This window comes from Vicugna pacos, chromosome 17 (assembly GCF_048564905.1).
Source record: "Vicugna pacos chromosome 17, VicPac4, whole genome shotgun sequence".
Taxonomy (NCBI): Eukaryota; Metazoa; Chordata; class Mammalia; order Artiodactyla; family Camelidae; genus Vicugna; species Vicugna pacos.
Window position 1 is genome coordinate 10,215,814 of NC_133003.1, and position 14,168 is coordinate 10,229,981.

The 14,168-nt window shown below is 46.8% G+C and overlaps 1 protein-coding gene across 3 annotated transcripts in view; it reads left to right on the top strand.

The window, feature by feature from the left end:
* The first annotated feature begins 201 nt into the window (after window positions 1-201).
* GPD1L (glycerol-3-phosphate dehydrogenase 1 like) overlaps window positions 202-14,168 on the top strand; it is a 45,125-nt gene continuing 31,158 nt past the window's right edge. The window contains exons 1-2 of one of the 3 annotated variants that reach the window (XM_072940927.1): window positions 202-357; window positions 12,306-12,483. In XM_072940927.1, the coding sequence (XP_072797028.1) occupies window positions 311-357; window positions 12,306-12,483 (225 nt within the window). In that variant the 5' untranslated portion in view covers window positions 202-310. Of the gene's footprint in view, window positions 418-4,468; window positions 4,669-12,305; window positions 12,484-14,168 lie in introns of those variants that run through there. The other 2 variants (XM_072940928.1, XM_072940929.1) reach the window with 2 other exon arrangements.

Here is a 14,168-nt window from a genome sequence, read left to right on the forward strand (position 1 = left end):
TCCCGAAAGGCCTCGGGCAGGGCTGGGCGGTGCCCGAGTGGGGCCGAGAGGCAAGACGGCCCAGGCGTGCGCAGTGGTTCTCGGGAGTGGCGGGGCGGGCCCTCCCTGCTGTCAGCTGCGGCCGGGGGCGCCCGAGCTAGTGGGGGGGTCGCGGCCATTGGCGGAGAGGCGGGAGAGGCGGGAGAGGCGGGAGGGGCGGGGCCGCCGCGAGCCGCAGCGGCTTCAGGCGGAGCGGGCGGAGACGGAGGCGGGCGGAGGCGGGCGGTGGGCCGGCGAGGCGCGCGCCGGGCTGCAGCGTTCCGGCCTGGCCATGGCAGCGGCGCCCCTGAAAGTGTGCATCGTGGGCTCGGGGAACTGGTGAGCGGCGGCGGGCTGGCAGCGCGGGCTTCCCCTCTGGAAAGCCCCTCTCCCGGGCTGGTGAGGGCGCGCGTCCCCGTCGCGGCGTGGGCACCGGGCACCGCGCGCGGGGAGGGGGGCGGGCGGCCTCGCGGCCCGGCTGGGCACCGCGCGCCGGGGGAGGCCGCGCTGAGGCACTGGCCCGGGAGGCCCTGGGCCCGCGTGCCCGCGGGGGCGGCGCGGAGAGAGAGTACTGCGCGCCCGCGGGCACCTGTCTGCGCTCGCGGCACCGCGCCGCGGGCGCACGGAAGCCACCTGCTCGCCACGCCCGGGGGTTTGCGCAACATTCTAAGGATGTTGTCCCTTCTCAGCAAATCTCCTGGAGTTGTCCCTTCTCAGCACATCGACTCGCCAGCAAGTCGAGTTGAAGGAGGCTCAAGCCTTGCTGTGGTTTCGGTATGAGGAAACCGAGGCAGAGGGGTCTGAAGGGCGCTTGCTCTCAGGCTGAGGGCGGAGTCGGTGCTGCCCTTCAAAGCGCGGGTCTGGCTCCGGCTTCTGCTACGTCCAGTATCTTAGTAACATATGGGGAAAATCCAAGTTCCTACAGGCCTGGCTCCCACAGTAGCCCAGGGTTGTTGGGAATTCTCCCCTGGGGGAATGTTTGTGAAGCTTCGAGTCTCCACTAGGCTCTGTGTGACTTTATCGTTTATAAAGCACGTTGTGCACGGCGCTTTTCTAAGCACGGCGCTCTTCTAAGCACTTTAAATGTCAGCCCTTTTAGTTCCTTTCCTCAAACTTACACAGTGGGGATTATTTGGTGTGTTTCGGTAAATGAAGAGCGAAGTGGAGGCGAGGAGGCAGAATATGGTATAGTCTCTGGTATTTTCCATCTTTTTTAAGATTGCTGTGCACTTTTTCCCCCCACATCCGAAGAACTGGTATAGAACAGTTCAAAGCGATGCCCTGATGTTTTTCTGTGACCTGACACTCATCACAGTTAAGGCTTCTAGGAGTCCTGCAGCAGTTGGTACTAGTTACTTGGTGTCCCTCTTTAAAACTTGGCCCAGAAACAACTACTGGAGGAAACCTTATCTGGTTCTCCACTTTTCCATCCCAGCCAGGCCAGGGGACCTCTCCTTGAGTCCCTGTTGCTGACATCTGTCACTAGAGGGTAATGATTGATTGATTGATTGATTGATGGAGGTACTGGGGATTAAACCCAGGACATCATGCATGCTAAGCATGTGCTAAGTTATTGATCTGGGTGCACTTCTCAGCAAGGTGATGATTTATTTGATTATCTGTTTCCACTCCTCCCCACCTAGCTCTTGAGAACATATGCTAAGTAAATACTAAGTGAAGACTAAACATTAAATTTTTAGTGTAAAAATTAACTATATTTGATTCAGTAATATCTTCATGTTGTTTGAAGCCGGAAGGGACCAACCCACCGCCCACACCAAAACAAGTGAAACATTTCCCACCCACACTTTTCCCCCAGAGTGCCTGCTGGAGGAAAACCAGTGTTATCAGTGTCTTCTGGTCTTTCCAGAGCAATTCCATCAGATGCAAATGAATGTTTTCATATATTCTTTTACCTCTCTGCCCTACAGATACGCACTTTCTGTAAACTCCTTTTCTTCAACGAACAACAGAATGTTATGTACAACATTTAACGGAGTCAGTTCCAATCCACTGCAGAGTTTCATTTGTACTTTCAGCTTGACTTTGCCAGTTTTGATCCCAAGGTCACTTTGAGTGAGATGTCAGCTGCCTTGATGGCCATGAGGCTGGAAAAGTGCCCGTTTAGCACATGTTCTTTAACATTAGTTTCCTCTTCTGGAAGAGGACACAGAACCACAGATGAAAGCATCTCTTCCCTAGTTTGCAAGGTGCTGTAGAAGTAGCATGGCTTTGTCACGCTGGATCTGGGCCTGGAGCAAGAGTAGTGAAGTGACCCTCCTACTCCCTCCACTGGATTTGGCTGCCTCCCCACAGCTTCACTCTGTTGTGCTTCACTGTTTTTCTTGGCTCACTCCAGCCCAAGGAAATGGAGTAGAAATTGGCTAATGACACTGGAGCAGAGCAATTGAGAAATGTGCCGATGGTTTGGGCAGTCTGCCTGGCTCCCTTAATTACGGGATCGGATGGGAACAGTTGTTGGCTTCCCTGCCACTGCCCTGGGTGTCGAGCCACTCCAGTCCTAGAGAGAGGATCACAACCTCCCCAGAGAGATTCAGGAACTTACCTTAGGAACTTCACCTTCAGGTCAGAGATAGATAAAGACTTGGAAGATAAGTTCAGAAGGAACACAAAGTGGAATGAAATATGTCACAAGATTAGGTGTTACCTTTTAAATACTGTTTCTTAAAATGTGATCCAAAGATCACTTGCATCAGGGTTAGCACTAAAGCAAGATTTGCTGAATCATATTCCCTGAGAGTAGGATAGAGTTTTCTCCCAGAGACTTCAACCTTGTGCTGATTTTAAAACAGGTTACCAAAAGACGGACCTACCCTTCCAGTTCAGAAAAAGGAAGTTGCTTAAGCAGTGTTCATACTTGGGACTTTGAAGTAGCTCAGAATGCTTACGTAAATAAAGGTATTGTCACATCTATAACTAAAAGGTGACTCTAAGGCTCACACTGAGTATCTCTCCCATGTTAATGATCATCACTGGCTTTGCAGATACCTGGAGACTGAATCTAGCTGACTTGCCAGGGAGCTTCAGCCAGAAGGATATGCAAGGGAAAGTAAACAGTGGTGTGAGGATCCTGTCCCACCCTCTCGCACCTCATTTCCTCTAGAAAGAGAGAGGAGGCTGAGAGGGACCTTCATACCTCCAGCTGAGCCCTGCTCTGCTGCCCTCAACTGAGGATGCAGGGAGGTGCGTCCTAATCCGCATGGCTTTTCATGGCCCCTGTGACTTATAAAAAACAACAGAAAGGGAAAAACAAAAGCTTCTTAGGTTCCTCCAAAAATGAAACAGAGTTTCTTCATCAGAACCGTGGGAAGATCACCCAGACACAGTGCACCAGGCAGTTCTAGGACTAAAACCTCAGGGTTGTATTTGCAGCCACGCTGCTGTACTAGGGAACCTAAGTCGAGAAACACCCCAGACCTCCTTCGGAAAGGGGGGCGCTCAGGATTCTATCCCTGTCCAGCGCTGGGTCCTTGAGCAAACTGCTTCTCCCCAAGAATCATTGCTTGTGATATCTTTACCTGCTGTCATAGGATCATGGTTAGAATTGAGTGAGCTGATCGGGGACAGTGCAGAGTGACACACTCCATGTCAGCTAATAAAGATATGTTCTTTTTACTGGTTTGATCATCCTTCATCAGTACCATCATTAAGTCACAGAATGGACCTTTTCAAGGTTGGGGTTAATAAAGTGGAGTTGAAACCCAGATCCTTTAACTCCATTTTTCGTGTTTCTAGAAATTCTTACCATTTTTTAGTGAGAAGCATACTTTTACCAGAGAACAAATCCCATTGTCAAAGATATTGAGTCTTTTACCCTCCCAACGAAAGTCTAGTATAACAATAGTCCACTTAAGAAAAATCAAATTGAAATGAGGTCTTAAAAATCATCCTGTCGAGTTTCCCTCCAAAGCAGACAGCCTGTCTCTTGTAGACATGGCATGGTTATAGTTTACTGTTTTTAAGGCATAATTTACTGATTTTAAAAGTAATCTAGTATGTTAATTACTAGAAAGACCTTATATTTGAGAGAAAAATATGCCATCTCCAACGCCCACCCATTAGTCTCAGAGCAGTGCCAAGGTGAGCCCACTCTTTTCTAAGCCCCACTGGATACAAGTGCACTAAATCTCTGTTGTCAGGCCATGGGGTCCTCGCCATGCAGGTCTTTCTTCCCCTTACCCCTCACTTCCAGGCTTGGTGATATCAGGAACTAAGCCAGAAGTCCTTCAGCTCCTTTAAGGTTATCCCAGTGGCACTTTGCCATCGTTCAAGTTTGGGGCTCAGTTCCTTCCACAGTTGGGCGCTGGGAACCGAATCAGTTATTTGTTGCTACCCAACCATCTCCCCTGAAACTTTGTGGCTTCAAGGAGCTGTCATTTATTAGCTCATGATTCTGGGGGTCAGCAGTTTGGGCTAAGCTGCTGGTCTAGCCTGGGCTCACTCATAAGGCAGCGGTCGGGTGGTGAGATGGCTGGGTCTTTGCTCCTGGCTGCCCCCTTTCCCATGTGCGACAGTGGGCGGGCTTCAGCCAGGCTGATGGGGTGCCTGGCTAGAGCCTCTGGTTCTGCAGCAGGTGAGGTTGGGCTTCTCCGTCTGGCGGCTGAATTCCAACATCAAGAGAGAGCTCCTGTAAGTACCTCATATAAGTGGAATCAGAGTATTTGTCTTTTTTGTACCTGGCTTGTTTCACTTAGTATAATGTCCTCAAGGTTCAGCTAGGTTGTAGCACGTACCAAAGTTTCCTTCCTTTTTAAGGCTAAATGATACTCCATCGTCTGTATACACCACATTTTGTTTATCAGTTCAGTCCATCAGTGGACACTTGGGTTGCTTCCACCTTTTGGCTATTATGAATAATTCTGCCATGAACATGGATATACAAATATCTTCTTCAAGATCCTGCTTTCAATTTGGGTATATACTCAGAAGTGGAATTACTGGATCACAGGGTAATTCTATTTTTAGTTTTTTGAGGAACCCCTGTTTTATTTTCCATAGCAGTTAGACCGTTTTACATTCCCACCAGCAGAGCACAAGGGTTCCAGTCTCTGTGCGTTCTCACTAACACTTGTTTTTTGTTTTGTTTTGTTTTAATTTAGTAGCCATCCTAACAGATGTGAGGTGGTATGTGTTTTGTTGATTGCATGTGATCTTATGGCATGTACAGTTCTGCATCCTGTTTTCTGTTAAATGTAACATTCTATCTTAGGTTTTTCCTCTGCAGTTTGAATGTTGATAGACACAATGGCTTTTTTCATCTGCTTTCTCCCCCTCCTTTTTCTCTGTGTGAAGTTGTTCACATTGATCTTTTTCCTCTGTGGTTTCCATCTTGAATTTTAAACTTAGAAAACTTCCTTATCCAGAAATCAAATAAACATTCACCAAGTTGAATCCTTTTTTTTTTTAAAATAACTTCACTTTTTACATTTTAATCTAATACTCTGGCATTGGATTGTACTTTAAAAGCCCTTTAACTGCGAAGAATTACACAAAATGTTAACAGTGGTTCTCCTTGGATGGTGAGATTGTTTACAATTGTTTTTTCATCTTTCATATATTGCTTTCATGTGTAAAAAAAAAAGTAGATGTTATTTAAGCTGAAACTGACTACCTTTTCCATTGGGTGAACAGGCAGGATCAGCTCTGGGCATGAAATGGGGGAGGATCTGGCTTGCATATTTAATAACCCTTCATTATTCTCCCTAGAGTTTTCTCCTTGGTAAAAGAGGGATGGTCTGTAGGGTCTTTTCTGGGCCAGAAGGCTTCTGCACCACATGCAGTTTTGGGAGTTGACAGGTTCTAGCCTGACTTGATAAGCAGCCTGTTCCTTGGCTGATAAAACTATTAAACCTCTTTAGAAAGAAAGAGGTGAGAAGGCTGTGGACAGAGAGTGAATGCCAAGGGATTGGGGGAATGGGGGTGTTGCCAAAGTAGAGGTTAGGCCCTCCAGCAGGTGGGCGTCCATCCAGCTGGGTTCAGGGAAGGAGAGCAGTGGTGAAGACATGGCCTGGGCTGAGTCTCTCCTCTTCTGCTGATCACCTGTGTGATCCCTGGGGTCACTTTCTTCATGTGAGAAATGGGGATCACAGTAGTACCTACCTCAGAGGGGTGCTGAGTCTTAAAGCGGATAATGTGGGTAAGGCATTTAAAATAGTACTGTGGTGGTAATCAGAATGGAACATATCAGTGTATCAGATCAGCACATTGTACCCCTTCAACTCAGACAATGTTATATGTCAACTACATGTCAATCAAAAAACAAAAAGCAAACAAACAGTGCCTGACGCCTGGTAGTCAGCAGACTCCGGCCCCTTTCTGTCTCCTGCCCCATCCTTGCCTCTTCCCCTTCCCTCCCCTCCTTTCTCTGTCCCCTCTCTGCCCCCAGCCCCTCAGCCTGCACTTCTTCATGGTGTCCTCCCCCTTCCCCCTCCTCTCCCTCTCCTGCAGGTGTGGGCTCCGGGTAAAAGCAGGGGACACTCTGCGTGCCCCTCCTGTTCCTGCACTTTTGCTCCGCGGGCCCTTCCCTCTGCTTGGAAGGCGCCCCCACCCCGTTCCTCCAGGTAAGCCAGCTCAGCCTTCAGAGTCCAGAGTTCTACCCTCGCTGCTGCACTTGGCCCCACCTCTCCCTGATGTCCACCAAGTGTCACTGTATCACCTGTGTAGCGTCTTTGGTCACCTTGGTACAGTTACATTTCTGCATGTGCTTCCTGGAGCAACATCAGTCTCTGTTTCCCAGCCTCCAGGAGAGCAGGGATTTGTCTTTTTTATTTTTTTTTAATTGAAGCATAGTTGATTTACCATGGTGTATTAGTTTTGGATGTACAGCAGTGATTCAATTATGCACGTATACATATACACATACATACATACTCTTTCAGATTCTTTTCCATTATAGGTTATTACAAGATATTTAATAGGGAATTGTCTGCTTTATTCCCTGTATCCTCTGTGCCTGGCACAGCGTCTGCACGGCATAGGTTCTCAATGTGTATTCTCCACAAATGATTCTACTCTACCCTGCAGCAAATATAAATTAGCAGAAAGTGTGGGCTTTGGAACCAGATCTGGTTTTGAACTGTTGGCTCTAGATGGACAGCAGGACTTTGTATAACATTCATTCTCTCTGAGCCTGGACTTACTCATCTGTAAAGTGGGGATAACATCAGGTACCCAGTATGTACACAGCTGGCACTGGAACATGATTTCCCACCCAAGTCCCTTTTAAATTTCATATGTATAGCATTACTGAGGTTGTGGCCTAGCCTGTGTTTTGAGGCCCAAGGGCTAAGACAATTCACGATTTCATGGGAAATATGATGGGAAATGTGACTTGGTCCCTCTGTAAAGACCCAGGACTGGCTGTCAGCAGTCCCGAGTCCCCCTCCCAGTTCTGCCACTGCCTGGTTGAGGGACACAAGGTCAGAGTGACTGGGCCTCCTGTGTCAATCTGCCAGGTGGAGGTTTAGGTAGGATTAAACCTCCATTTGGCAGGCACTGCCCTTGTGGGGTTTGCTCTGCTCATTTGCCTATTATACTTTCTTTAAAAGTTGACTTTTGTGTTTTTGGGAGGGGAGGGTAATTAAGTTGTATGTATGTATGTATGTATGTATGTATGTATGTATGTATGTATGTATGTATTTATTTATTTAATAGAAGTTCTAGGGATTGAACCCAGGACCTTGTGCATGCTGAGCACCTGCTCTACCACTGAGCTAATACCTTCTCCCCTAAATTTTCTTTTAAAGTCAACTTTTTAGGGGGAAAGGGGATAGCTCAGTGGTAGAGTGTATGCATAGCATGCATGAGGTCCTCAGTTCAATCCCCAGTACCTCCGCTAAATAGATAGATAGATAGATAGATAGATAGATAGATAGATAGATAGATAGATAGATAAATAACACCCCCTTCCCCCCGCCAAAAAAAGAAAACGTTATATCCCCACTGCAGATACCATGAGTAGTAAATAACAACAGCCACCCGCAGAATGGAAACAACACAATGTCGTAAAATCCTCGTCAGATGCCCAATGATGCCCGTACCTGCCAAGGCCCTGAGTCAGGCCTGCTCATACTTTGTGAAGAAGGGAAATTCGCACATGCTGGAGATGGGAGAACACAGTAGCATCCAGAGGAGACATTCTGCACTCTCAGGGAGGCCGGGAGAGTGGAAAAGGGCGGCAGGGCAGCAGGTTTCCCCAACGTGGGAAACACCCGGCTCCTCATAGACCTGTCATCCAGCAGAGGGATGAGCTCGCAGGTGTAGAAGTGGCCGCTGTGCCCTTGACCCAGCCATGTGGCGATTTGTGCCTGGATGTATTTTTTGTTTTTACTGGGGTGAGTGGGGTGGGATTAGATTTATTTATTCATTTATTTTTTTTAATGGAGACACTGGGGATTGAACCCTGGGACCTGGTGCAGGCTACACACGGACTCTACCACTGAGCTGTACTCTCCCCACCATGGTTGCTGTTTGTAAGTGGACTCTGGTTTCCTTAAAAACACACAAGTTCCTCCAAAACTCTCCCTTTGCTCTTTTTTTTTTTTTAAAACAATGTCCCTTTGCTCTTTGATCGTGTTCCTTCACGTTGGTCAGAGGTAGTTACACATAGATGACAAACATGTTTCATACCGTTTCAGAGCCGCAAAGGACTTTTGGGTATGGATTATACTTTAAAAGCAAAACCCAAACAGCTTTATTGAGGTATAACTGATATACAGAAAACTCTGACATACTTGATCTTTGATGGGTTTGGAGTATGCATGCACCCATGAAACCATCACCACAATGATAATAAACACCCATCACCTCCAGGAGTTTCCTCCTGCCCTCTCCCCCTCCCCTGTTTTTGGTGACAAGAATACTCAGTACCATGTTAGCTGTAGGCTTGGCATATAGAATATATGGCCTTTATCGTGTTGCGGTGAATTATCCTTTTGGGGTTTTAGAAACAACCCAGAAGACAGTGGACAGCAAAGAAAACATAGAAGTTGTACCAAAAGAGATTAAAACAAAACAAATTAAAGTGTTTTCACTTCTGATCTCTCCCCTACCAAAGAAAAAATGATTGTATAAGTTATTTAGAAAGAACAAGACTAGGCCTTAAGGCATTAGAATCTTTTTGCTCATCTAGATTTCTCCTTGAATTATTTCATGCCCCTTGCTTGCCCCCATCTCTTCTCCTGCCCCTATCCCTGAGTGGTAGGTCCAACACCTTGGCCCACAATTACCTGGAGTCACCTCTAGTTGCCTCAGAGTTGCTGTGTCTGGTGTACCCCTTAGCCTGCTGCAAAACCTCCCTTAACTCAGGGCTGAACATAGCAAGCCTGGGTCATTACTAATGGATCAGCTGGTTAGTTCCTGGCTTGGCCCAGCTCACCCATGTGCCTGTGGTCAGCTGAGTTTTGGGCTCTTCCCATCCCTGATTTATGAAGCCCTTTTTGCTTCTCAGCAGAGGTATGATCTTCCTCAGCACCACTGTCATGTCTTCTCTCAGACCCCACCATGGTCCCCTCACCTGAACAGTGGGCAGGCTGGACTTCTGGATGAACTGGATGGCACCTGAGTCCCTTGTGTTGAAAATCCGTTGACATTTACCCTTCTAATGACGTGTCCTTCCATTTCCCTCCACCTCTTATCACACACAGAATTGTGAATTCCTTTTACCTTGTACATCTCTCTCAAGTGGGCGGGAAGCTTTTGAGAACAAAGAATGCCTTGCCTTTTCTCTTGTCCCTGGCTTCCAGCCCAAGGCATTCTAGGCAGTAGGTGCTATGTGCCCTGTTGATACCTGAGATAAAGGCGTGAATGAGTGACTGAATGAAGTCATTGATGAAACCAGGAAGGAGGCAGAATGAGGTCCTGGTGACCTCACATGAGTAAATAATGTACGTGGCGTTTCCCGTACTTATTTTTGTTCTTTCGTTGTTCTTAACAGTTCCAATTTTTACTTAAAATTTCTTAGCTAACTCTTTTTAGTAGCTACTGCAGGTTTGCCTCTGGTTACTAGTGCTTGGCTTCCCCAAGAAGCTGTAAAGGCAGAAGCAAGTGTTTTCCAGTAAGCCCGTGGACCATGGGGAGCAGGCTTATGTTCTAGTTTATTTTCCCACTTGATTTGCTAGACTTGGATTCCTGGTGACTTGTAGATGGACCCTCGGTTGGCTCAATTTCCCAGAATCACACTTGCTCTGTTTTACTTTGTATGAGTTACTTAATGGCAGGGAAGCTTGTGGGCCTGAGCGGTTACCGCCCTGTGAGCAGTGAGCAGCAATTTCCAAGATTAGAGTAAAGGTGCGAGTAGTGGTGGGGAGATTCTTGACCTCTTTTCTACAAGATGTTCGAGGGAGAATTGGATTAATGGATATTTAGCTAATAAACTGTCCCGCTGGCATAGAATAAGAACTTCACAGGTAAAAGCTCTGATGTTTACAGCTATTCCTTGGTGAAGGAGGAGAGCACCAAAGATCATTGGACAGAGCAGCTGTTTGGAACTCTGGCCGCACATCAGTCCCAGGGGAGCTTTAATAACTGCTGCTGCCTGATCCCACTGCAGAGCTACCCATCGCACTAGTCTTGGATGTGACTTGGGGCTCCATCTCCTGGGTTATTCTGATGTGCAGCCAGAGTTGAAGGCACCTGCTTAGTTTATCTATTCTATCTCAGGAAAGGGGGCATAATTCTAATATAGATTGTAATTATTTGGATTTTCCCAGTTGTTAAAGCACTCAGATCTACGTGCAGGAATGAGTTAGAGTTGGTTACAATATACCAGCTTTATTGGAGAGTAAGGATAACTGTCCCCAGAATGTTCCTCTGCATCAACTTGGTCTCCGCCCCTTTTCTGTTATCAGCTCTTACTCCCTCTCACAAATTGTGTTCCGAATAATCCTTAGAGAAAATAATGAATGCCCTGTCGCATGAATTCTTCAGGTGCTCTTTGCCATTCTTTCGTTTCTCCTCATACCAGGAAGATTGTCTAAGAAAGTATTTCTCCTAAGTCCTACGAAAGAAGTTAATTGGCTCAGCTGGGATCGGGTACCACCCCTGGCCCAGTCAGCGGGCTGGTGGCCCACTGTGCACTCAGCACATCCGTGAGACCTGGCTGACCACGAACACCTCTGCCATGGGGTCCAGCCTCACATCCGTACCTCTTGTCCCAGGACTGGCCTTAACTAGTGTTAGCTACTGTCTTCTCTCCCCCACAGTGGGGAAGCCTGGGGGAGACTGATCATTACCAGAATATGTTTGGTGAATAGAGATGCGAAAAAAAAGAGGGAGCTGCTGGGTGTCTGCTGGGGGGACCAAATGCTCATGCAGCTGGGCTCTGTGCCTTTGCTCTGTTCCTTTTCTGAAATCCACTCAGGTCTTGTCTGTCCTTTCTGCGTGCACCTGGGGCCTGCGGCAGTTAACCAGAACGTGGTGTTGATGGAAATAAACACACAGCCTCAAAGTAGAGAGTTATGTTTTATTTGGTGGACATTTCTGAGGCCTCGAGCCTGGGATGACAGCCTCTCAGATCGCTCTGAGGGACTGCTCAAAAAAGGTAGGGAGGAGCTAGGACAACAAAGACCAGGTAGTTGGAACAATAAAAGATTGCTTGTTACCTAAAGAAAGCCAGGCATCTCAAGTTAAAGAATTTATGGCTTTTCCCTGTATGGGAGGGAGCAAATATTTGGGCTCATTGAAACCATTCCTTTGAAAAGCACCTAACTATCTAGGGCCAGTATCCTGTCCTTTTTATTCTGAGTCCCCTCAGGGTGCACCACTGTGAGTGGCTGCAATGGCTGGGCTGCAGGCTTGTCTTCACTGGAGGGTGGCAGCAGCGGCTGATGACTTGATGGCTTCAGCATTCTTTGTTTACTGGAATGGTTTGCAGTATTTTTGACAAGGACTATGTTACATTATGGTAGCTACATTTTAACCTCCTTGATGGATTTGAAATATACCCTAGTTGCCTCTTGAAGTATTATTTTTATGCTGTCTTTCAGGTGGGTTTTTCTTCTGCCTGAATATTCCCTTCCAAGATAGACTGATGCTTAACTAGTTTCAAGGCGTGGTGCTTTTTGACCTTGTACCAAATTTCTGACCATGGGGTGGTATTTCCAGGAGAAAACTAAGTTTCAAATGGCTTGTGGCTGATGTGACAATCACAGTCTTGAGTTATAAGCTCAGTGCTTGAATCAGAACACAAGCCTTCTGAATGATGATCTCAGGCTTTGCCTCTTCTCCCTAGGTGAGTCTCATTTTTCCCCCCACTGTTTCTCTTATAGGGGTTCAGCAGTTGCAAAAATAATTGGTGACAATGTCAAGAAACTTCAGAAGTTTGCCTCCACGGTCAAGATGTGGGTCTTTGAAGAAACGGTTAATGGGAGAAAACTGACAGACATCATAAACAATGACCATGAAAATGTAAAATATCTCCCTGGACACAAGTTGCCAGAAAATGTGGTAAGACTTCGGAATGAAAAGTACATTTGGTTAATTCTGAAAGTCACGCTCAGCGGAGTTAGCCCGTGGGACTTGGGGAGCTGGGGGAGCTTCTTTCCTCCTCTCCCATTCCCTTCTCTACTGTGTCCTTTGCTTGGCTGGTTTTGGTCTTCCTGAAACTCTGAACGTGGGCTTTGTATGAATTTGCTACTGTCACCATAACAAGGTACAAGAGACCAGGTGGCTCAAATACAGAAGTTAATTTTCTCACAATTCTGAGGCTTCAAGTTGCCTGGAGAAAGACATTTTCTGCTACCCTTTGGGGTTCTTCTGGCTGGTCTAAGAATGACATCGACATGAGACAGATGAACAGGAGAAAATCAAACAAGTTTAATCACATGTGTACATGGGAGAGACCCAGGAAAACTGTATAACTCACCAGAATAGCAGAAGCCCTCCCCTTATGTATCATCCTCAGCTAAAGAGAAGGGATGCTGAGGGCAGGGAAGTTACCAGGAAGAGCACAGGAAACGGGGGGGGGGGGGTTCTTACGCAGATTGCAGCCTTTCCCTTTTCCATTCATGAGAGTTTCTAGAGATTTTAGGTGCTTTCCTCTTCCTGGTACTTGGAGGGAGACCCCCTTACAAATGGAGATTTTCCGTATCAAGGTAAACCTTTCTTACAAAAGGGCACCTCCTACTTGGCTTTTAGTTTTCTCCCATGTTTGCTGTTTCTTAAAAAAATAACCAGCTTAAAATAATCAATGCGCCACAAAGAGACATATTTTGAGGTGGCAAATTCTGCTCCCATACAAAGCCCAAGGTCAAGTTGTCAGCAGGGTTGGTGTCTTCTGAGGCTCTGTCCTTGACTTGTGGACGGCCACCTTCTCCCTGTGTCTCTGGAAAGATTGGCCCCCACCCCGTCCCTGATGAGCCAGATAACTCAGAGGCTGGGTCTTGGAGCTTAAGAAGAAAAGAGGCCGCTTTATTACTTTTTTTACTTTTATTACACTAGCCTTAGTGCCTTCAAAACTGAGCCCACCTTGGGGATGGGGTGGGGTGGTTATATGGCCATAGCTCAGACAATAAAGCATCGATAACAATCAACAGAATCATTTTCTCATCAGAAGACTTAGAATGGAATCATGATGCCTCCAGGCGACCAATTCTGTAGAGGCCAGCTGTTGTCACTTTATCTCAGAAGCACTCAAGGCGTGGTCTTCTTGGTGTTTAGCCTACTTTGTAAGGTTACAGTTCTGTGTGCTTCTCAGAGACCAAGCATGATTATAGCTTTTGATTCTCCTATGTGTGGCCATTTTATTAATCCTCCTCCATCTCCACATGGTTTTCCTTCTATGTGTGTGTGTGTGTGTCCAAATCTCCTCTTCCTGTAGAGACACCAGTCATGCTGCATTTTAGGGCTCACTCTGATGACCTCGTTTTAACTTAATTACCTTGATATAAAGACTGTCTCCAAATCCAGTCACGCTCTGAGGTACTGGGGTTAAGACTTCGATATAAAATTTTTGGGGGACACATTTCATCCCATAACAGCCATAACAGAACCTCCTTGGCATTCAGACTGCTAATCGCCTCAAAGCTGGAAATAACAGCTTTGCCTTTGCCTCATGTCCCTTGGTAAGTCCCAGTACACCTGTTGATGAAAAATTAATCAGCTGGTCTGAGAAGGAAATGGAAAATGTTATT